The sequence below is a fragment of the Molossus molossus genome, unplaced genomic scaffold, assembly GCF_014108415.1.
Source record: "Molossus molossus isolate mMolMol1 unplaced genomic scaffold, mMolMol1.p scaffold_m16_p_5, whole genome shotgun sequence".
In the NCBI taxonomy this organism is placed as follows: Eukaryota; Metazoa; Chordata; class Mammalia; order Chiroptera; family Molossidae; genus Molossus; species Molossus molossus.
In genome coordinates this window covers 114,134,967-114,157,707 of record NW_023425388.1, presented here as the reverse complement: position 1 = coordinate 114,157,707, position 22,741 = coordinate 114,134,967, and the positions used below count along the sequence as shown (strand labels likewise).

The following is a 22,741-nucleotide window of genomic DNA, read 5'->3' as shown; positions in this document are numbered from 1 at the left end:
TAACCTAGCCAGATGCTGGCCTGGCAAACACAGAGCAGAAACTCGGGCAATGGCTTTAACCCCAGCTCTGCTGAAGACACACTGGACTTGCTCCTCAGTGGGACGGAGGGAGATGGGACCTGGGAACCCAGGGGTTTAATCCCATGCAAATAAATGTCACTGATGTTCTTGTGTGGGTCTCAGAAAATTCCTTTTCGTGTGATACTGCAAGAAGCCCCTTCTACCAGCAGTAGGAGGGGACATGGAGAGCTCCCACCCAGAGCACTAGGACATCCTTTTGCTGTTGTGAAATAGAAACAATGTCTACTTGTATTTGAAAACATACACACGTAAGCCAAATGTGATTTTGAAAACTAAAGATTTTTTTTATTGACAGAACACATGAGAAACATTAGTGCTTGATTATTAGTGCTAATAGAGCAATGTATAGTTTTTATGAACTCTATAGTTTATGAAAAGCAGAAGATGAATTTCATGAAGCCACACGGTGAAGCTCTGATTCTGGAGACACCGAGAGTTCCCACCTTTTGCCTGTGACCCCTGAGTATCGCCTTTGACAACAGTCGAAATACTACTTTGTGCTGCGCTCGAACTTTACTTGGAGCAAAGAAAGGTAATGAAAAGTTTTCTCTGAAAGCTATTTGTTAAGTTCCTGCTGAGAGAAAATAAAAGCAAAAAGAAATTACATGGGGCCTCAATGAGCAAGCCAGGTGACATGGAAGCTTCATTCCGGGATACTTGAAGATGGACATTGTGCTGGAAGGCACCGAGAAGAATGGCCCTTCTTGTTCCAAGCTGAGGGCAGAGTTTTAGGAAGCATGCCTGAGGATGTACTTGGCAATATACTTGACAGCTAGCATGGTCTCTTTGCAGGTCGACTTTATCTGAGATTCCGGGAGGAGAAAACCGAACCTGCCTTTGTCTCGGAGCTCAAAGGCAAAGGTGTGTTTGATGCCCAGGTTGTAAGCCCAGTCTAAAGAGGAGCCTGAGGTCCGGTCTGTAAAACACAAACAGTAAAGATTTAATCAGAAACAAATGCTAATGTTCGTCTTGACATAGGAATTCACCGGTGGAAAATCAGCAATAACAAAGAGTGATGTGTGCAGTTAATTGCAGTCACGAATGGGAATAGTGGTCTGAGTGGTGCAGAGTGGGGAGTAAGATATAATCATAGCTTTGACGCCCAGCACACATTTTAAATATAGGCTGTGTTTGCAAGATTGCAGTTTGCTTGGGTCAGGACTCGGAACCGAGGTTGGGTCCCGTGTATGTTGCCGCAGACGAGGTGGGCAGAGCGAGCGCAAGCGGCTGAGGGATCAGAGGAGGGTCGCTGGCCACCGAGATCCCCCAAGAAAAACTATACATAAAAACTGTGCAAAATCCCGTTCTTTCTAACAGTTCAGGTCTCTTTCTATGCACGCTGCTAGGGCAAACTCTTTTATAGTTAAAAGAGCAAGAAAGTGTAAATCAGTTATCTTAAGGATGTATTTAATCCCCTAATTCAACTTTTCCATGTCTACTTTTATGAAATTTTACTAAAATTGTTATTATTTGGTAAAAAGATTGAAAATATAAACACATCTAGAAGTTATATGCACATAAGGTTTATATAAATACGTGTGAATACTAAAATGCATTTATGTATATTTTGCTTTACATAATAGAAAATTTTTTTTTCTGTACGTAAAATAATTTAAGTTCCAGGACAACTATTGAGTTTAACCGACATTACTCTTTTTGGTTGGAAAGATAAGGATTCAAAGCTGTGTTGAAAAAAGAGAGATGAAATGTTTTGGTGGAAAGACATAAGGTCTCTTCAATCAGCCAACAAATATTTACTAAAACTTCACTATGTACAATGTACTTTACTTGGCACTGTGGGGGGCACTGTGCAAACATGAAGCCATCGGTGCCGTTAGGAATTTAGGATTCAGGGGAGAGAAGTCAAAGATGCAAGTCAGTGAAGACCAGACGGAATATGCAAGTCCTAGGAAAGGTACAGTATGTACACAGATTCTAAGGAAGGAAGAAATCGTGCCCAGTGAAGATGGCACCTTCAGGTGCAGGGCCTGCTGTCCCGCCTGCACGAGGGAGATGGGGTTGGAGGCGAGCCTGGAAGAACGGTGTCCTTTCCAGATGGAGGCGGAGGCAGGGCGTTCTCGCCAGGGAACCACAAGGAAGCTCAGAAAACCTGATAAACCAGGACAAGGTGGTTGGTCTGGGAGGCCAAAATAGCCATCGTAGTGCTGTCCTCGGGATGGTTAATCTGGACTGGAACGAGCAGAGACCAGTGAGCCGGCAGTGAGGTGAAAGCCGGAGCTATAGACCCAGCACACTGGGAACAGAACTGAGGGTTCTGTGTAGATGACACTGGACAGATGAGATGAACCAAAGGACTTATATGCGTGTCTGCTTAGCCAAGGGACATAGAGCGCAATGCTGGGGGCGGGGGCTGGGATGAGGAGGAGGGTGTCTAGGGGGAGAAAAGGAGAAACATCTGTAACAAAAATAAATGAATAAAAATTGGGAAAAAAAACCCCACTGGAATGGAAGTCACAAAATTGGATAAAAATTAGTGAGATTTTAATCTGGGTGGCCGAAAAAAAAAATCCACATTATTAACAGACAGAAACCCAGAGAGGGTAGTGATGGGGGAGAAGCGTACAGGAAGGAAGACACAAAGATATACTTCGATCAATCAGAAACGTGGAAACATGAATTTAAAAATTTTGGCAAAAGCATCATAAGTGAAATTGGCTTGCGTAAGATCATTTTGTCTTTTTGGTGGATTGATTCTTTTATTATTATTGATGCCCCTTTTTGGTTCTAGAAAATGTCTTTGCTCTGAAATTTACTTTACCTGACATTTAATATGGTCACTCCTTCTCTGATGAATGTTTTCATGGTATATCTTTTTTTTCCAGCCTTTCATTTTCAGCCTGTCTATGTTATATCTGAATTGGGTTAGTTATAGTATATTGCTGAATCATATATATATATATATTATTTATTTTATTTTTTTGGTTCATCTTCACCCAAGGATATTTTTTTCATTGATTTTCAGAGAGAGTGAAAGGGAAGGAGGGAGGGGGAGAGAGAGAGAGAGAGAAACATCGATGTGAGAGACGTATTGACTGGTTGCCTCCTGCACACACCCGGACTGAGGCCAGGGATTGAACCTATAACCCAGGTACATGCCTTTGACTGGGAATCAATCCCGGGACATTTTGGTGCACGGGCCGATGCTGTAATGACTGAGCCACACCAGACAGGGCTGAATCATACATATGTGTGTATATACATAGGTATTTTTGTTTGTTTTAATCTTCACCTGAGGATATTTTTCCATTTATCTTCAGACAGAGTGGGAGGGACAGAGAGAGGGAGAGAGAAACATCAATATAGAAGAGACGTATCGACTGGTTGCCTCCCACATGACCCCAGCCAGGGCCGGGGACTGAACTGCAACAGAGGTACATGCCCTTGACCAGAATCGAACCCACAACTCTTTGGTCCACAGGCTGACACTCTAACCACTGAACCAAATGGGCCAGGGCTGAATCATATGTATTTTTAATCTACTTGCCAATCTCTGTCTTTGAATTAATATATTAAAGTAAATTATTGTTGGGACTTAAACCTGCCATCCTATTATTTAATTTTTGTTTGTTCCCTCTGTTTTGATTACTCTGAAATAAAAATTTATTGTATATTTAATATTTTATTTTATTGCCTTCTACTTGGTTACATGAACACTTTTTGCATTTCCTTTTGACTTATTTATAATAATGCTTTTGAGTATATGACTTTGCGTAGTTTTTTTTAATGGTTCCTCCAGGTATTATAATATACATACACAACTTATCAAAATGTACTAGTATTAATGTTTTATCATGTCAAGTGACAATATAGAAAACTTCCACTTAGGTTCCCTTCCCACTTCTTAAATACAATTGTCTTCAGTACTTCTCGACAGTATTGAGCATCACATCGGATGGAGGTATAATTTTTGATTCAATCATCAGAAGGAGAAAGATAACCTCTTTACTTCATTCATTCTTTCATTATCTAATCCATGGTTCCTTCTTTTTTCTGCAGTTTCAAGCCTTTTTCTGTTACCATTTCTTTGTTATTTGGAGAGCTTTCTTTAGCCATTTTGAAAGGGTAGGCCTGCAGTTGACAAATTCTCTTAGTTACCTTTTATCTGACAATGTCTTGATTTTTCTGCATTTCCGAAGGATATTTTTACCGAACATAGACTTTTAGGTTGATAGTTCTTTTACCACTTAAAAAACGTCTCTTCCTTTTGGCCTTTCATAGTTTCGAATGAGAGAACTTTGTTGTCATCTGAGTTGTTTTCCCCTCGGGATGGCTTCTCCTAGTTGCCTTCAGGAGTTTTTTCTTTGTCCTTTGGTTTTAGAATTTTAATTACGATGTGGTTTGATGTGAGTTTCTTTGAGTTTATCTTGTTTGGGGTCCATTCAGCTTCTTGAGTGTATTGGTCTGTGTCTTTTGAAATTTCAGTCTTTATTTCTTCAAGTATTTTTTTGTAGCCTCACCCTCCTGTCTTCTTCTGAGGCTTGGGTGACGTGATTGCTAGAGCCCTTTCAATTTGCCCCGGGCCCCTGAGGTTTTGCTCCTGTTTGTGTAGTTTGTTTTCTCTCCCTAGATTGGGTGAATTCCACTGTTCTACCTTCGAGGTGACTGATTCTGCCCTCCACCGTAATTATTCTACTACTGAGCCACCCTGGAGCGTTTTTAAAAATGATTTAAGATCATGTATTTTTCAGTTTTACAATTTCCATTTGGCTCCTTTTTGTAGCTTGCATTTCTTTGGTGGCTTTTTCTATATTTCATGGGTGTCTGTGATTGCTATTGAAGCATTTTCCTGATGGTGACTTCTAAATTCCTGCTAGATAATTCCATCATCTAAATCATCATCTTAGAATTGGTATTTGTTGCTTGTCTTTCCTCATTAAAGCTATGATTTTTCTCATCTTTGGTATAACATGTGCTTTTTGTAATGGTATACCGGGTGGTTTAGCTATTACATTAAATCTGACGTCTTAACTGAAATATATTTTAGAAGCAGTCACCTATTTAGGGTTAGCCTTTGGGCCCTGGTGTTCTATGGTGACCTGTGGTTTGAATGACAGCGGGGTTTTCAGAGCCTTTGCATTGCTGGTTGGTTCAGGTGGTGCCAGGGCTCCCGCTGATTCCTGCAGGGAGAAAAGGTGGCTTCCTAGTGGCTGCCCTGTGCCTCTGGGTGGCAAATGCAGGCTCCATCCTGTGAGGACAGAGAGTGGTCCCCTGGTGAGGACCGTAGTAGAAGAAGAGTGTTCTGAAGAGAACACAGTATATGTATTTTTGGAAAAATCTCTACTTTCATTTTATTTTATTTTTTAAAATTATTTTCACTAATTTGTTTCGTTACAGATGTTTCTCCCTTCCCCCCCCCACTGACACCCTCCTCCCTATTCCCCCCTGCCCCATCCCCAGCTCTGTTGTCTGTGTCCATTGGTCATGCACACATGCGTATAAGTTTTGTGGTTTATCTCTTTCCCCCCAACACCCCTTCTTCTGGGGTTTGTCAGTCTGTACCCTACCTCTATGTCTCTACATCAGTTTTGTTCATCAGTTTGTTTAGTTCATTATATTTCACAAATAAGTGAGATCATGTGGTATTTGTCTTTCTCTGCTTGGCTTGTTTCGCTTAGCGTAATACTCTCCAGGTCCCTCCATGTCGTCTCAAAGGATAAGAGATCTTTCTTTCTTACAGCTGCATAGTACTCCATTAGAAGCAGTCAGCAGAGACAGTGGAGAGGAAGGATGAGATGTAAACTAAGAGACTTTAGTGTCAAGGAAGCCAAAGGAATGGCAAGAAGAAGTGTATCGACAGAGTGTGGCTGGGAGTTTGTGGAGCATGTAAGCTGAGGTAGCTGTGTAGGCTTTAGTGATCAAGAAGATGGCCATTTTCAGCTAGAGTTGGGTTTAACCCATCAGGAAGAAAGCACATAGGGTAAGAGTTTGATAGCAATGGAAGTAAATAGGAATTGTGTCTTGCATGGTGAGTTAGAGTGTTAGACATTTTAATTAACTGGGCCAGTTTCCAGATGACCAGCTCTGCACTTACAGTGAAATAAACTGTTGTGATTTCAGAGTTAAACAGTATGGCCCTTCCATTTTGACAAATACACTTTGTGAAACTTCTCGTTAAGTTTAATGGCGAGTTTTCATAATTGTGTGATATTATTGAGCGCAATACATTTTCTTTTATGATACCACTTTTTGTATCTTCAAAACCTTAAATTCATAAACCAAGACTATCTGAAGGCATACGATAAATGCAATATGGAAAGCTTTTCAATTGTAAGAATATATTGTTATAGAAGTTAATTTGTTGAACATGCTACTTAGCCTTTTATTTATCTCCATCTGTACCCACTAAAATATGTGTATATTTATAAAATATAATAGCAATCACTTGCTAAATTAACTAATCTTATTAATTCCTATCACAACCTTATAATTTAAGTGCCAACTGCTATTTTACAGAAGAAGAAACCCAGACACAGAGAGATTAAGTCATTTGCTCAAAGATACTTAGCTCGTAACTGGTTGAGTCAGGAATCAAACCCAAGCTGCCTGTCTTCAGAGTGTGAGCTATTACCCATGGTGCTACACTACCCACCATATGTCAGTCTAGTTCTCCCAATAGTCTCCACTGAGTTCTACAAGATAATTCTTTTGTTGACAATATTTTCTTAATTTATCAACATTAAAATATTTTTCTACTTTCAAAGCACATTAGGTGCAAAGAACTTACTGTAATATAATCAAAACAAGTCAAAGTAGAACTGAACTAAGCTAGGAACCTGGTTTTAGCCCAAAGGAACCCACAGGAAGTGATGCTGGGGAATTGATGTATGTTTTTTTTTTAAGTTTATTGACATGCGTTAAACAAAATAATCTTCCCTGTCACATCAACACTAAGTGAAAATTCTATCTGAAGCAAGAGCTGAAGCTAGAGATGCATGATCATAAATGGAGATGTTTTCTCTTCCCTTCTGTTGGTTGATATTATCTCAGCTTGGATTTCTTAGTAGATAGATATTGGGTGTTGTGAACTACAACTCTGAAGTCTTGATTTTCTCCTTTTCAAAATATATTGTGAAAAACAGCACAAGGTTGAGAAATAGGAGCAGATCTAGCAACTTTGGTGCGTGGGAAGGCACTAAAAAATGCACTTTGAAATTAACTTTTTAATTCATGATGTGACTCACAAATGGATGATATTTAAGGTGATACAAGTGACCTGGGTTCTATTAATTCGATGAACTGGTCTTGCTAACCAGGTACTATGTTCAGTTATTTCTAAGATGGTCAAAGATTGGATATGCTGTCAATATGCAAATATAAACAATTCACAATCTCTTAACATCAATTTTTGTGCGTTCTGTATACTGCTGCTGGTGGCAGAGTATGTGCTAAACCATTTGATTATGGTCTGGGAAGAGGATTTTTCTTCCAATTCTGCTCTCTGCCGGTCAATGTTATGCTCTATAAGTGAGGGATTTAGCTAGCTAAGATCAGCGGTTCTCACCCTAGCTTCAGCTTACAGTCGCTTTGGGTACTTCAAAAGAATACCAGTGTGGGACCCACCACAGACTAACGGAATCAGAATGTTTTGGGGTGGGGCCTGATCATCTGTGTAGTATAAAAGCTTCTCCGAGACTCTAATGGGAAGTGAGGCTTAAGAACCACGACTTAGATCGCACTTTTCAACCAGGGAACCGCAAGAATTTTTAAAACATGCAATGCCTGCCTGACTAGTCAGAGCCACTGACCTCGTTTTTCTTAGATTGTCAAACAAAAAATGACGACAGCCAACACAACAATAGCTGCTCTGTGTGAATGAATCAAAAGTACACCTATTTTTTTGTCAGGTCAGCAAAAAATGTATTTTTTTTTTTTTTTTGGTGTGCTGCAGAATTTTAATAATTCATTTATGCATGCTGTGAGATGAGAAAGGCTGAGAACCACTGAATTAGATCATCTTTTATGTGTCCTCCTGGCTTAAACATTTTTTCGGCTTTAAGTTATTTGCTATGTTTGCTTCTTAGATTCAAATTGCAAACATATTTATTTCTTTTGCAAGTCAGAGATCTCTCCATAATTTGGGTTTTTAAAAAAAATGCTCCCTTAGACCTTGCTCCTGCCTCTATCAAATCAAAGAGCAAAAAATACTGGTGAGTGCTGGACACTTTCCCCAAACCCTGGGACTTGCTAAGTAACATTCAGGACACTAGAATGACTAGAGTTTAATTGCGGGCGCCCTTATTCTATCAGACCAGCCACTGTGTACCCCGACTCCTCGCGCGCGTCTCACATGCAGTCAGGTGTTTTACTAGAGCTGCCTCTGCAACAGTTCTGGCCATCCGCCCAGGCGCTGCAGCCCTGTATGGAGAGGCAATGCTTCCTAAATCTGAATTTAAGAAACATCTTTGAATATCAGATAATAAAAAGTTTAAAATGTTGCTACACGGCTGTACGGTCTACTAATTCCTCTCATTTCGGAAGTGACACAGGATGGCATGGAGCTATGGTGTCTCTGGCTCTCTGCCAGCTGGAGGGTAGCTCCCTGGGAGCAGCCGTTGTGTTTGAACTCTTCTCGCCCCTCTCAAAGCTCCAGAGTGCGGGGCAGTCATTAGGTAGGCGCTCCCTAAATTCCTGTGGCAATTACTAGGCAGGCGCTCCATAAATGCTTTTTTTAAATAATCCTCACCTAAGGACATTTTTGCATTTGTCTTCAGATAGAGCGGGAGGGAGAAGGGAAGAGAGAGAGAGAACATCAGTGTGAGGGAGACACATCGACTGGTTGCCACCCACAGGACCCCAACCAGGGCTGGGAACAAACTGCAACCCAGGTACGTGCCCTTAGCGGGAACCGAACCCAGGACTCTGAGGTCCGCAGGCCGACGCTCTGACCGCTGAGCCACACCAGCCAGGGCTCCATAAATTCTTGCGGCCATTACTAGGCAGGTGCTCCCTAAATTAAACGATCGTGATGCAATGCCATGCACGCTTCTAATCTGCTCATAATTTGCCTGCAGAGATGTGGCAAGGGGGAGAGTAAGGATCCTTTGATTTCCTGGGACGCTTTGTTCTTTGATGCTAAGAATATCTGTGTGTTTTTCCTGCTTAGCTGGTGGCCTATCTGGCCCTGCTATTTCTCAGTGTCCACTCAGGAGGCTGCCGTTCAAACTGCTGTTCTAGTCTGTTCTCCGGTTCTTTGCTTTGTTTGCTTTTTGTCCACACACGTAGCTGGGTATATGACTTGTTTTGAAACCTTGTTGTCATCCACTTGTACGAATGATGAATTTCTGGTGTGACTACGTTGCAGCATGATCTGTTTGGATGCTGGCGATTGGCTGTGTCATTGAACGTTTGTTCTGCCCTTTGACAAAGACTGATTGATTGCTGATGCATCTAGTTTTTTCTGTTTCTTTTCATTTATCCAATTTCACCAAAGGGGCCTCTAATAAATTGGCCCTAGAAGTTGTATGTAATGACTACGGAATTTTCAAATGTCATGGCAATTGGTGAGCGATAGACTTTTAGTCAAAGTTTATACTTTTAGCTTGGATTAGACAAGTGGTTGGTAAGGTGTGGTCAGGTAGAGTTATTACAAGGAATCCATAGGTTCTAGGTACATATTCACTTTTTCAATCCACATATTCTGAAACTATAATGGAAGTAAGGGTGTGCATTTGGTGGTGGGGAGTTGTCCATGCAATGCAGTCTTCGTGCTAAAATATTGGCTGTCATAGCCCCAGAGAGGGATGCAGGCGACATCAAGTCTAGTCTTGTGGCTTCCACCCACATTCGCTCTTTGGGACAAGTCAGGACACCACTTTCATGGAGCAAGTTTATGGGAACTATTTCTGATGTTGTCCATGCCCTGCCCTGTGCTAGATATTATGTAGTCTGGGAGGAGATCAGAAGTTTAATCCTTGCTTTTGAGGAATTAAATTTTGTTAGGAAGTTAAGGATTTGGCCCGGCTGGTGTGACTCAGTGGCTGAGCATCAACCCATGCATCAAGAGGTCACTGGTTCGATTCCTGGTCAGGACACATGCCCACCTGTGGGCCTGATCCCCAGTGAGGGGCATGCAGGAGGCAGCCAATCGATGTTCTCTCTCATCGATGTTTCTCTCTCTCTCCCTCTCCTTCTTCTCTCTCTAAAATCAATAAACCAAAAAATTAATAATAATAAAAAAAAGAAGTTAAGGTTTTGTAAGCAGTGTCATTGGGAATTTTCTGTAACGTTTGGGCCTAAGAACCGAAGCTCGGAAATGGGTTGGCGGAAAGGCAATTTTTATTAAAGTATTTCCAAAGTAACAAGAGCAGGATCTGGCCACAAGAGCAGACATGATCTCATTTCCCAGGGTCTGAATTAATGGTCTTTGGTGAAATCCAAATGAATTTTTTCATTGCTTGAAAATTGAAAAGCCTGATTATTTTAGCTGCAGAAACCAAATGGGAAGGCAGTAGGCACAGTGGTCAAAATCCTGGGCTTTGGTTTTTGTTAAAACCTGAGAATGAATCCTAGTTTAGCTAGTTTCAGGTACTGCCCAAGATCCAAGGTCTTGTGAGGATTAATTGGGATTGTGAAAACCAAGGGCTGAGCCTGACTTGTAGAAAATATCAGTCAATAATCTAAAATGCACAAAGAAAGTCTAAAAATAGCTCAGAGGAAGAAGTGGCGCTGAGATTCTGAAACAGATAAAAATAGACCCTGTGACCTCCTTTCTTTTTTTCTTTTCTTTTCCCATCACTGTTTATCGCTGCTAAACCCTCCTCCTTCCCCACAATTACTGCCCTGTTGTTCCTGTCCATGAGTTCTCCCTCTCTCTCTCTCCCTCCCCCTCTCTCTCCTCCCCTCAATCCCTCCACCTTTCTTAATCCACCTTGTAGATTTCAGTTAACACGATGGGAAGGGGTTGGTGAGAAAGACAGGAAGTCGGTCTTTCATGATCAAAGGGGTGAAACTGTGTGCCCACCTGTTTTCCAAAGGGAGTTGGGGAGAAGACTGTGCTTCCCTGGGGGACCAGCCCAAGTAAGAAAGAGTCCGCTACAGTTAAATGATTAAAAAATGTATCAACTCTGTACCAACTAATTCTTTTTTTCTTCTTAATCCTCACCAGAGGATACTTTTCCATTTATCTTGAGATAGAGTGGGAGGGGGAGGGAAGGAGGGAGGGAAGGAGGGAGGGAGGGAGGGAGGAGAGAGAGAGAGAGAGAGAGAGAGAGAGATACATGTATTGGTTGCCTCCCAAATGCCCTGACCAGGGCCAGGGACCGAACCACAACCGAGGTACTTGCCCTTGACCGGAATCGAACCTGTGACTCTTTGGACCGAGGGCTGATGCTCTAACCAGCCGGGGCTGCACCAACTAATTCTTATTATTCCTGTGAGGATAACATGTTGTGTGGTTGGTGGAAACAGGAAGGGGCTGAATCTAACTGTAAATTAGTCTTGATGTAACAACTTCTGACCTTGTCACCTTGTCACACGTTCAGTATAATTTATTGCTAGACAAATATTATCCTCACCAGTGGCAGATTTTATCTCCCCCAGATTCACATATAATTCTAAATCACCTGTTAAAAAAGAAGGTTAAATTACCAGTTCCAAATGTTCTAAAACTTTTTACAAAGTCTATACTTTTCTTAGATATTTATAAAATAAGAATCAGGGAAAATGACACAGTAAGTAACAGGAACGACTTACAAATTGTTGATGCTATCGAACCGTAGATGTAGCGGGTTTCATATCGAGATGATAAAGCATCAGTGCTGACCTTTGCGACTTTGGTCTGGAAAGAACGGCAGTCAGGAAGTTAGGGTACTATGTAAATGCCATTAATTTACGGGGGGCAAAAATGTCAATTATACCCGTCATTAGGCATTTGAAGACCAAAATAAAATAAATGGTTAAATGGGAAATTTATTTTCAGTAAGACATATTGTCATTGTGAAGACTTCTTTTTTTTTTATTATTATAATTAACAATTTTTTTTCTTTTATTGATTTTAGAGAGAGAGGAACGGAGAGGGAGAGAGAGATAGAAACATTGATGAGAGAACATCTATTGGCCGCCTCCTGCATGCCCCCACTGGGGATCTGGCCCACAACCTGGGCATGTGCCCTGATAGGGAATCGAAATGGCGACCTCTTGGTGTAGGGTCAACGCTCACCCATTGAGCCACACCGGCTGGGCCATTGTGAAGACTTCTAAATGTGAAATCAGTAATCTACAATAATGTCTTATCTCATTTTGTGTTTCTAAACTTTCTTTTCTCCCTCTCTTTCTTCACTCATAGCCTCTCTGACTTCCCCCTCTCTTCATTCCATCGTTCCTTATAAAAAAATGTATCTTTCTTCTAATTCTCAACTTTTGTTCTGGCTTCAGATTGTTTTTTTAGGTTTGGTATTTTATTTCATTCATTTTAATTAATTTTTTTGTGTGGTGAAATTGGTTTATAAAATTATTTAGGTTTCAAGTGTACATTTCTGTGATACATGATCTCTATATTGCACTGTGTGCCCACCACGAAAGTCAAATCATCTTCTGTCACGATATATTTGGCCCCCTAAACCCTTAATTACCCCATCCCCCTTCCCTCTGGTAACCTCCGTACTGTTGTCTGTATCTATAACTTCCAATTTTATATCCCACATATAAGTGAAATCATAAAGATACTCTTGCAGCCATGTCATGGGAGAACCCCCCCCCCCATGGACTAATGGACTATTAACTAGCCTGATGCTGGACCGGGCCCCACTGCAACATGGAACAGAAACTCTGGTCACTGTGTTTGCTTCTAGTTGTACTGAAGCCTCAACTATGCTTCTTCCAGGACTGGACTAAGGGAAATGGGACTTGGAAACCCAGGGATGTCACTCCACACAAATAAAAATCACTCCTCCTCCCATGTGAGTCTCAGAAAATTCTTTTTCACAAGATATTGTGAGGACTCCATGCCGAGCACTCAGTGGGAAAGGGATACCCCACTTCCACTGATAACATACGGTCCTTAGCTCTTTCTGCCTGATGTCGTTCACTTAGCGTAATATTCTCAGAGTCCATCCATGTTGCCACTGGCTTCAGATCTGTGTCTCTTCCAAGCCAGTCCCTCCTTCCTTTGTCTTTACAGTTTCTACATCGCCCTGGGACTTTCTCTGCATCAGAGTCTAGCATGCTAAGGGAAGAAAGGTAGTCGATCCTCTTTAAAAGAATTCTGTTAAATTAGAGTTTTCTTCCAAAGTAGCATTTCATAACCTTTAATCCACATTAGTGTTTTGTGTTATGAGAATGATTTATTGGAACAGACTTTAGTGGAATATAGTCACTAACACATTTGTACTTTTTTTTTTTATCCTCACCCGAGGATATTTTTCCATTTTTTGTTCAGATAGAGTGGGAGGGAGAGAGAGGAAGAGAGAGAGAGAAACATTGATGTGAAAGGGACACATCGAGTGGCTGCCACCCGCACGACCAGCCGGGGCAGGGGACAAACTGCAACTGAGGTACGTGCCTTTAGTGGGAACTGAACCCGGGTCTCTCCGGACCACAGGCCTACACTCTAACTGCTGAGCCAAACCGGCCAGGGCAACATATTTGTACTTAAAATGAAGATTATTTTAGTCTATGTACATAATATATATAACCAAGCAATATCTTTTCTTAATTTAGTTACTGTGTACAAACTCTTAGTTTAAGCAGATGTTTTGTTATGTATATTTGTATTTTTTAATCATAGTGCCATTTTGCGAAGGATAGATTGACATTGCATTACTGTGTCTTTGTATGAGTTATTCATACTCATCAATTCAGATTCTCCACTAGATTGGTTAAATAAATGATTCTATGGGTCATAAATTGCTTGTATATTTTCTTTGTTGTATATGCACAGATGGTTTTAATGATTGGTCCAAATCTCTGCTTCAACTCAAAATTAAATACTGTTTGGTTGAAACAGTGGATTTAAGTCAGGATGATAATTGTGATCTCTTAAAATTTAAATTATTTTATTTATTTATTTATTTATTTATTTTTTATCCTCACCCGAGGACATTTTTCCATTTTTTGTTCAGGTAGAGTGGGAGGGAGAGAGAGGAACAGAGAGAGAGGAGAGAAACATCGATGTGAAGGGACACATCGAGTGGCTGCCACCTGCACGACCAACCAGGGCCGGGGACAAACTGCAACCGAGGTACGTGCCCTTAGCGGGAACCGAACCCGGGTCTCTCCAGACCGCAGGCTGATGCTCTAACCACTGAGCCAAACTGGCCAGGGCTATTTATTTATTTTTTTTATGGGGCAGTATTTGAACCACAGCTTTTACTGGATTTGTTATATTTGCCAACCTCCATGGGATCTAGGATGCTGATTTTATTTGCTTTATTTCTTTTCTTCTACAGCAATTAAAATGTTTATTTCTTTATGTGCATATTCATTTATTCACACTGCCAATTCTTGTGATTCATTGAAATCCATATGTAGAATTGTTTTTAAAGCTAAAAAATTAGTTTCCATAGAATGAAAAAGGATGTTTAAGGAATCATAGTTCTGGAAAGACTGTTCTTAGGAGTTTCACAAACATTCTTTGGATAATAATGGTCTTTCTTTGGATACTAAAAGAATAATATAATGTCCAAATTGATCTAGAGGATAAAAACACAGTGGCTATCCTTAAATCTGATATCTGATTTAATAGGTGTCGTTGCTGTTCTATTAGGCTTTTGCCGTGTGTGGTTTTTATAGTCTGGTGTATTGTAAATGTTTAATGATCTATGTAGTAATGGAATTCTACTCTGATGGCCTAGACATTTCTTCTTACTGACTTTATCTTAGAATCATGTTGAAAGATTTTATTAAGTGTATTCTCTTATCACATGAAAAAATAATCTAAGGATTATGATTTAACTCCAAGGAATACTTGATTAGCTCTTTTCTTTGGCATTACAAGGTGGGGTTCTTTTCACAGAGCCCAAGTTGTCCCTGAAGAACAACTGAAAGTCAATGTTGGTGTCAACACGGAAACCACAGGTTTTTCCTACGTACCAGTTCCTCCTGGTCAGGTGGCAGTTTTGCTGTGTATCCGTAAGGAAACAGTACCATCTGGGAGTAGGAGTGGATGGTGATGTAGGCCTCCAGCGACTTCCGGTGCTTTCGAATGAAGTCGGTGACAGCTCTGGTCTCCTTCTCGGACTCCGGGGCGGGGCCCGCGTAGGTTTCCCCGCACGGTTTGTTGGTGTCAGGAAAAGCTGCATAGGACATGGAGGGAGGAGATCACAGTCTGCTCCCCTCAGCACAGCCCCCCTTCTTCTGGTGCTCTGAGCATTTTGGTCTCCCAGGTGTACAGGGCCGCTCTGCGTTCCCGGTGGTAGTCCCTGCAGACTTGTACACGCCGCTCTGAGTGTGACACAGTTAGCCTACTGGACTTTTCTCAGCCTTGTTCACTTCACCTCCTTTTCCCAGCGTCCCAGGAGAAATGCACCAGGAGCAGCCCAGGGCCCGGGGTCAGATAGGTCCCACTTCCAACTGAACCTCGGCTCCAACTTGCTGGGTATTGGCTACTTTCTTTGGGCCCAAGTTTCTTCAACCCAAGTAGCTCTCAACTAAGGAAGTTGCTATTATCATATTCATTACGGTAGAATAGAATTAAAAGCTCAGGTAACAAAGTTAGGTAGTAAAAAATATGATGAATTGGGGTCATGATAATTTCTCCTTGAATATATCTAATGATGAAGGCATATTTGCGTAGCGACACAGAGTCATCTGATATGGCAGGTCTTTGCTTATTATTGCATTCCCATTAAACCTTTTACTCTCTTTTCCCCAGAAGTTTTGTTTCACTGAACTTCTGAAAACTACCATCTGTTAATTGTAACCACTGCTGTTTCTCAACTTTTATCAGTCCGGGATGAGGAAGCACAGGAGACCTCTCTTCTGATTATCTGAATTGTTGTACATCTAGATTGTGCCTCACTTTTAACGAGCTCAATATATTAAGAGATGGTTTGATAGATACCCGACTTCCTCCCATACAACAAAAAATCCATGATACTTCTGTAGCAGTGATGATTATCTTTCATTTTTTAGATTAGAAAATTAACGCTCACTCGGGTGATACATATCTTTACTGAAATAAGTAGGTGGTTTAACTAAAGTTGGTGTCAAAACTCTCTCTATTGCTCTTTTCCTCGAGATCAAGTCAACTCACAGTTCCACGAGGCATTGAAGTTCCTGTTGAGGTCAGTGCCGATGCACTTGGAGTTCAGGTTCCTGGACCGGTTTTTCCTCCACATGCGGTTCTGCGGGATTAAGTGACGGAAGTGTTTACAGCAGATCAGGTTGCGTTTTTCGGTTTGATAATTTCAGATCCTCTCTGCAAGTGTCTACAGCTTTATTGGAAATCTATCTACTTAAACCGAGGCCCTTTATCATAAAGAAAAAATATATTGTTTTCTTATAACTTGGAACATTTTCAAAAATACTGCTTTTCTTTTTTATTAAAAAAAAAATCCTCACTCAAGGATATGTTTCCATTGATTTTCAGATAGAGTGGGAGGTAAGAGAGACACACCAATTGCTTGCCTCCTGCACAACCCCAGCCAGGGCTGGGGTACGTGACCTTGACTGGAAACGAGCCCTTGACTCTTCGGTCCATGGGCCAACGCTCTAACCGCTGAGCCAACCAAGCCAGGGCAGAAATATTGCTTTTTATATTAATATTCTAACTAATTCAGATAGTTTTAAAAATGGTTGATTAGTTCTCAGTATTGGAAAAGATAAATGATATTCTGAAATGACCTATACTTCAAATTATAACTTCATCGCATCGCAAACCATTTATAGATTCAGATAGAATTTAGGTAAATTGTGACTGTTGAAGCGTAATTTTCAGAGAGAACCTGATGCGATAGCATCTGTCTAGAAGTTCGTTATTACTCTTACTTAGCAACAGCAAGGAAATAAAGGATCTTGTTATAAGACAGACAGATATCGGTGTCATTTTAAAATTTATTTTTGATACAATTATTCCTCCTCAAATTCTGTCCCAAGTTCATGGAATACAGTGACTTTTGCTTCGAAGTTAATGTGTTCATAATATCTTTAAATGACTTGTATTCTTAGCTAGAATGTGTTTTTTGCTTTATCATATAACATAGGTTTCCTTTATAATTACTGCTTTATTTCATTTCCCCACATTTCCAGCTTCAGCCGCAAAAATGTCATATTATTTCAAGGACACCTATGCAGCGAGGAAATCTTGCTTGCTTTAGTCTGAAATTGAGATTTTTAAAAATATACTTTCCTGAATTGGAATTAACTGGTTACCCCTAAAACTTAATGCATAGCAATTAGTGTGCATTAAAGTCAGTAAACAATATATTTCCTACATGTAGAAGAGAAAGTACAGAACAGTACCTGTTTCCAGGTCCAAATATACCCGTCAACGTTAAACACAGGGAGAACATAAAAATTCATTCGGTCTAGGAGTTTGGTCATAATTTTGTTTTTACCGTAACTTTTGGCTGCCTGTAGGGATAGGAAAAAAACAGAAGCTGTTGGTGTCCAGTTTAACTACCACGTGGAAAGCTGTGGTTATAAGAGTAATAACTACCACTCCTTAAGTCCTTTGCCTAACATTACATGATTTCTAATATATTTCTCCTAAACTGCAGAAAAATAAATGACCCATTTAGACAACAGAAAAAAAGACATTCATTCAGACTAATGAAATTAATTGAACTGAGCATCCTCTACAGGATAATTTAATTCTAGAGACGGGTAGCATTTCAGATGTAGCATGCAGGTACAGCTCATAGGAAGAACAGAGACCAAGTGAAAAATTAGCACTGCCACTTATTTTACATGAATTATTTCCCTCATATTCCTATGTAAACATGGATTGAGTTTGTAGGCATAAGAATAAGTAAATCTGGGAGAGGACTCCGCAATTAATTATAAATGGGATGAAAGAAAAAGTGTTCTATTGATTAAAAAAACTCAAAGGGTTTAGAAATTGATCAATCAACGTTGGTTTTCTCGCATGTGACTGAAATTTCTCCAATTATCTGAACTTCCTATGGCTACCTAAAATCTGCCATTGTTCTTGGAAACTCCCTTCCAGGTACAACTGTAGTGGGCCCAAAGGTGTCCTCTAGTCCTGTGATGGGTGTTCCCTCCTGGGTTGAGTACGGGGAGCTCGGGCCTTCAGCTGGAAGAGCTAAGAACCGCAGGAATCAATCAGTGCTACCGCAGATTCATTCCCAGTGAAGCTATCTATGCCCAGAGAGCCACGGCATGTATTAAATGCCAAAGCTGTAGACAGAGAAAGTTAAATGTAACAGGAGTCAGAATATAATGGAGACAGAGTGAGAGGAATAACAAACTTTTTTTTAAAAAAACAGGTGAGTTATTTTTCCCGTGGGAAAGACCTTGAAGTGTGCCCAGCGCAGGTGTGGTGGGTGAAACACCTAACCAGGCACGGCGGGCTTGCGCTTTGAGCCGGCCGAAGAGAGGCCGCGTTTGTAGGTGGCAATAGTGAGATCGTTTCAGATTTTCATATCTCACTATAGGAGAGGTCTCATGCGGTCACAGAAAACATTTCTTTTTGTTTTCTAAGCTGCGTAAGAAGTCTGAAGGAAGGTGTCAATGTTGTACAAACAATGCTGAGTAAAATCCAGAGCGTCTGTTTCCTGCCTGCATCCAAGTGGGCTCGTCTGGTCCAGGGGCCCTGCCCTGTTTGGAAGGGTGGTTGCCACTCAGTGATGAGCTGGAGGCTTCCCGGTCGAAGGAGAAGTGTGTTTGCTCCAGTGCGCTTACCTGGTAGACGAACCACTGGCAGAATGCGGGGGAGATCCACTCCCGGGCGTGGATGCCACAGTCCATAAAAATAGCCTTTCTTCTTTCATCCCCTGTTCCAATCTAGTTGAAAAGAAAGTCGAGATACGGTTTTGCATGAATCCACACCGAGGTCTCTTGTTGCCCTGTAACTCATTGGTGTCCTCAAAGCCATGCTCCCCGTCTCCTGTTGAATGGGTAAGGTGAGCACCTGCTGCTCTAAGGGGCTCCACGGCATTTATCCTGACACGTCTACACACAGTTCATAATCTGGTATCTAGCAGGGTTTCAAAAGTCTTCCTTGGTGTCAGAGTTGCTTTGAGTTTTGTTTTTTAATCACAATCTATTGTTTTTCTTATTGTACTGTTAACTGTTTGGTCTGAGACATAGATTATTAAATTGCTTCTGTTTCTGCCATTTTTTTAAAAAAAAATCTGTCTTTATAACCTGGGGGTGTGTTGCTTGGAGTGGAAAATATTCTGTAGTGTGTTTGAAGTAGGAACAGGAATAGTGGCTGGATGTTTGAAGGGCTGTCATTTTGAAGAGAGGTTAGATTTGTTTTGGGGGGTTGGAGAGAAGGAATGGATGGGAGTTTAGGACAAGGAAGGGCTGCCCAGTTATGAAGGGGGTGTATCAGGGAGCAGTGTCTTTGGATGTATAAAGATCCAAAGGCAGCTGGGTGGCCATTATTAGCTCAGTTGTAAAAGGGAATCCCCCATCAACATCGGATTAAATGCCTCACTGACTGTTCTGGGGTCCTATGATTCTTTGATTTCTCTTTACTTCATGACATTTTAATCATCAGTGTCACTGAATTTTAATGGATGGAAAACTGTTTTATGCACCAGAGACATCAGAGACTCTTATAATAAAGATATAGGATAAGATGTTTGTCTGTGTTCCTCCACTGTGTCTGACAAATGGTTTAATCAGGAACATTCTTGGTTCCAGTTAACACCAATTGTCATTCCTGTTCTAGAATGGGAGCTTAAACGTTCTTCAAAAAATAAGACTTTTTATTGTATCAAAGTTAGCTATATGTGTCAAAAAGTAACTTTGAGATTTGTGTTTTTCAACAATAGTAAGAATCAGAAGTTCTTGAGTTATTTTTACCTTGAGAACGTACAGCGGATTATCTTCAATAGTAGTTCCGATTTTAATGCGAGAGACCATTTCAGGATGCTTATGCACCATTTTTTCAGTCCAAGCAACAATCTTAAGAGCAAATTTAATTTGATCAATTAGAATAAAAGAAAACTAAACGACAACAAATACTGAGGATAACTCTTTGTTTTTGGAAGCACAGGCATTTTACACTGTACCTTGTCCCAGGTGTTGTACTTTGCATAGGTGTGCCTGCCGGGAATATCTTCTTTAACATCAAACTGTTTCTCAATCACTTCTTGTAGATCATGAATCAAGATTCTGTTTGATAGGGGAATGATAAAATGCGCATTTACTAGAGAGAAAAAAAACACGTTTATCTTTCATTTGCAGAAATTTTCTCTTCCTTTTCCTTTATCTTAGATCAAGTTATTCTCTTGACATTCCCTTAGACATGTCACGTGTCTGGCTTCAAATCTTCTCATTTATCTTCAGCTGTGATGTCCAATATAATGGTCTATGGCGACACATGGCTATAGAACATTTAAAATGGGCTTGTTCAAACAGAGAGATTATACCTGTGAAATAGCTCACTAATACATTGGATTCGTCACATGTTGAAATAATATGTGGATATGTTAGATGAAATATAATATGTTATTAATATTGTTTTTTAAATGTGGCTACTAGAATATTTAAAATTGCATATAAGGTTTGTTATTGGTCAGTGCTGCTCTATAGTCACAATCTTTCTTCAAAGCACACACATTCACAAACACAACACAGGCAACAGTGGATATTCTTATGCACAAATCTACTGACTTTCCTGAAACTTGAATAACAGTGATAATAAGCATTTCCATAGCCCTTACTGGGTGCCAGTCATTGCTCTAAGCAATTTATATACATTAATGTTGTTAATCTCCACATTGAGCTTAAGCAATTGTTCTGAGCAATTTATATACATTAACATATTTAATCTCCACATTGAGTTTGTTATTCTCATTTTACAAGTGAGAAAGCTGAGTCATAAAGTGTTTCCATAACTTGCCTTTGGTTACAGAGCTAGAAAATGGCTAGCTTGGTTTTGATAGTGTGAAATAAGATTCAGGAAAAATCATTGGAAGGCCAGTGCTGAGGACCAGAAGGCTATGCCCTCTTGTCTATTTCATCTCATCCTGATTTATTTCTTATCATCTCATCCCTGCACTGAATTGCATGACTTTCATGGCAGTCTAAAGGTCATCCATACTTGTATATCCAGTTCTGGCTTCTCCCTTGAACCTACCTCTCTGTAAGCTCTTCCCCTACCTCTCCTGTGACTTGTCTCATCCAACTGCCTACCTGACATTTTCACCTGGACATCCATTTATTCAGTGTGGCCCAGGTACTGCTTCACTTACCTTATTTTATTTTATCTTATTAATGTTATCACCATTTTACAGATGGGGACATTGGTATTCAGAAAGTTTAAATATAATTTGTGTGTGGTGGAGTTGGGAATTTGAATGCCATCCCACCTGACTTCAAGATTTATATTTCAAAATTACCACTGTCATCATGTGCTCAAATATTTTTGTATATTTTGTCTGTTTAGGGATTTTCTATTTTGCACTATTGGACTGTTTTCCTACTCTTGTGTAAGCAACAAATCATATTTAATTATAGTTTTAATATTTAATTTTAATATTTCATAGTCTCCTCTCATTTTGGTTTCCAATTCTTTTGAGTAATTTCACCTACTTTAATAAATGTTTTGTCAGAATAATTTTAGAAATTATTAGAAAAACAGACTTTTAATTAGAATTATATTAAATTATAAATAAGTTTGAGAAAAATCTTATAATTAATAATAAAGCATAATGTAGCTAGCTTTTTTATTCTTCAGTACAATTTTATATTTTTTGTTTATTAATATATTTTTATTAGTCTTATGAGTGGCTTTTTTCTCACTAAATATAGGAACTGATTATTATTTATAAATTAAAAAATGTATTGCTTTGGTTATCTATTAAATAGCCACTATATTAGTTTAAAAACTATATTTTTACTTGTGATATTTTTTTAGTTATGTCTTTAGGGTTTCTGTGTAGTTAGTAGTTATTCTCCAAAAATTATATTTTCTACATTTTTCCAACATCTATTTTTATTTTTTATTTTATTTTTTATCCTTATCCAAGGACATTTTTTTATTTTTTGCATTTATCTTCATTTGCAGTGAGAGGGGAAAAAAGGGGGGAAGAGAGAGAGAGAAACATCAATATGAGAGAGACACATCAACTGGTTGCCACCCACATGACCCTAACTGGGGCTGGGGACAAACTGCAAGTGAAGTACGTGTCCTTAGTGGGAACTGAACCTGGGACTCTCTGCTCTGCAGGCTGATGCTCTAACCACTGAACAAACCAGCTAGGGCTCTATTTCTTTTTTATGTGTTGCTTTATTGCATTGGCTAAGCTCTCTGACAAGGGAATTAACAGTGGTGAAAGAAGGTGTTGCTCTATTTTTTTTCCTGATTTTAACGAGAAAATCTGTCTTTCACCATTACGTATATATAATGTTGATTGCCATTTTGAGATCAATATGGCAGTGTCTATATCATCAAATTATTACTGTTGATTGATGTCTGGTTACAATTAAAATTTTAAATATTATGTTGCAGCCACAGGAGATTTAGAGACACTCTTACAAAATGCCTGGTTCACCTTATTTTAGATAT

At 39.9% G+C, this 22,741-nt stretch overlaps 1 protein-coding gene across 1 annotated transcript in view; it reads right to left on the bottom strand.

The window, feature by feature from the left end:
* Positions 1-376: 376 nt before the first annotated feature.
* Positions 377-22,741, bottom strand: part of CPA3 (carboxypeptidase A3) — a 32,626-nt gene continuing 10,261 nt past the window's right edge. The window contains exons 4-11 of the mRNA XM_036243111.1: positions 20,241-20,343; positions 20,032-20,133; positions 18,901-19,002; positions 17,500-17,610; positions 16,292-16,382; positions 15,130-15,332; positions 11,794-11,878; positions 377-997 (exon numbers count right to left, since the gene is read on the bottom strand). Coding sequence (XP_036099004.1) covers positions 810-997; positions 11,794-11,878; positions 15,130-15,332; positions 16,292-16,382; positions 17,500-17,610; positions 18,901-19,002; positions 20,032-20,133; positions 20,241-20,343 — 985 coding nt within the window. The 3' untranslated portion in view covers positions 377-809. The remainder of the gene's footprint in view (positions 998-11,793; positions 11,879-15,129; positions 15,333-16,291; positions 16,383-17,499; positions 17,611-18,900; positions 19,003-20,031; positions 20,134-20,240; positions 20,344-22,741) is intronic.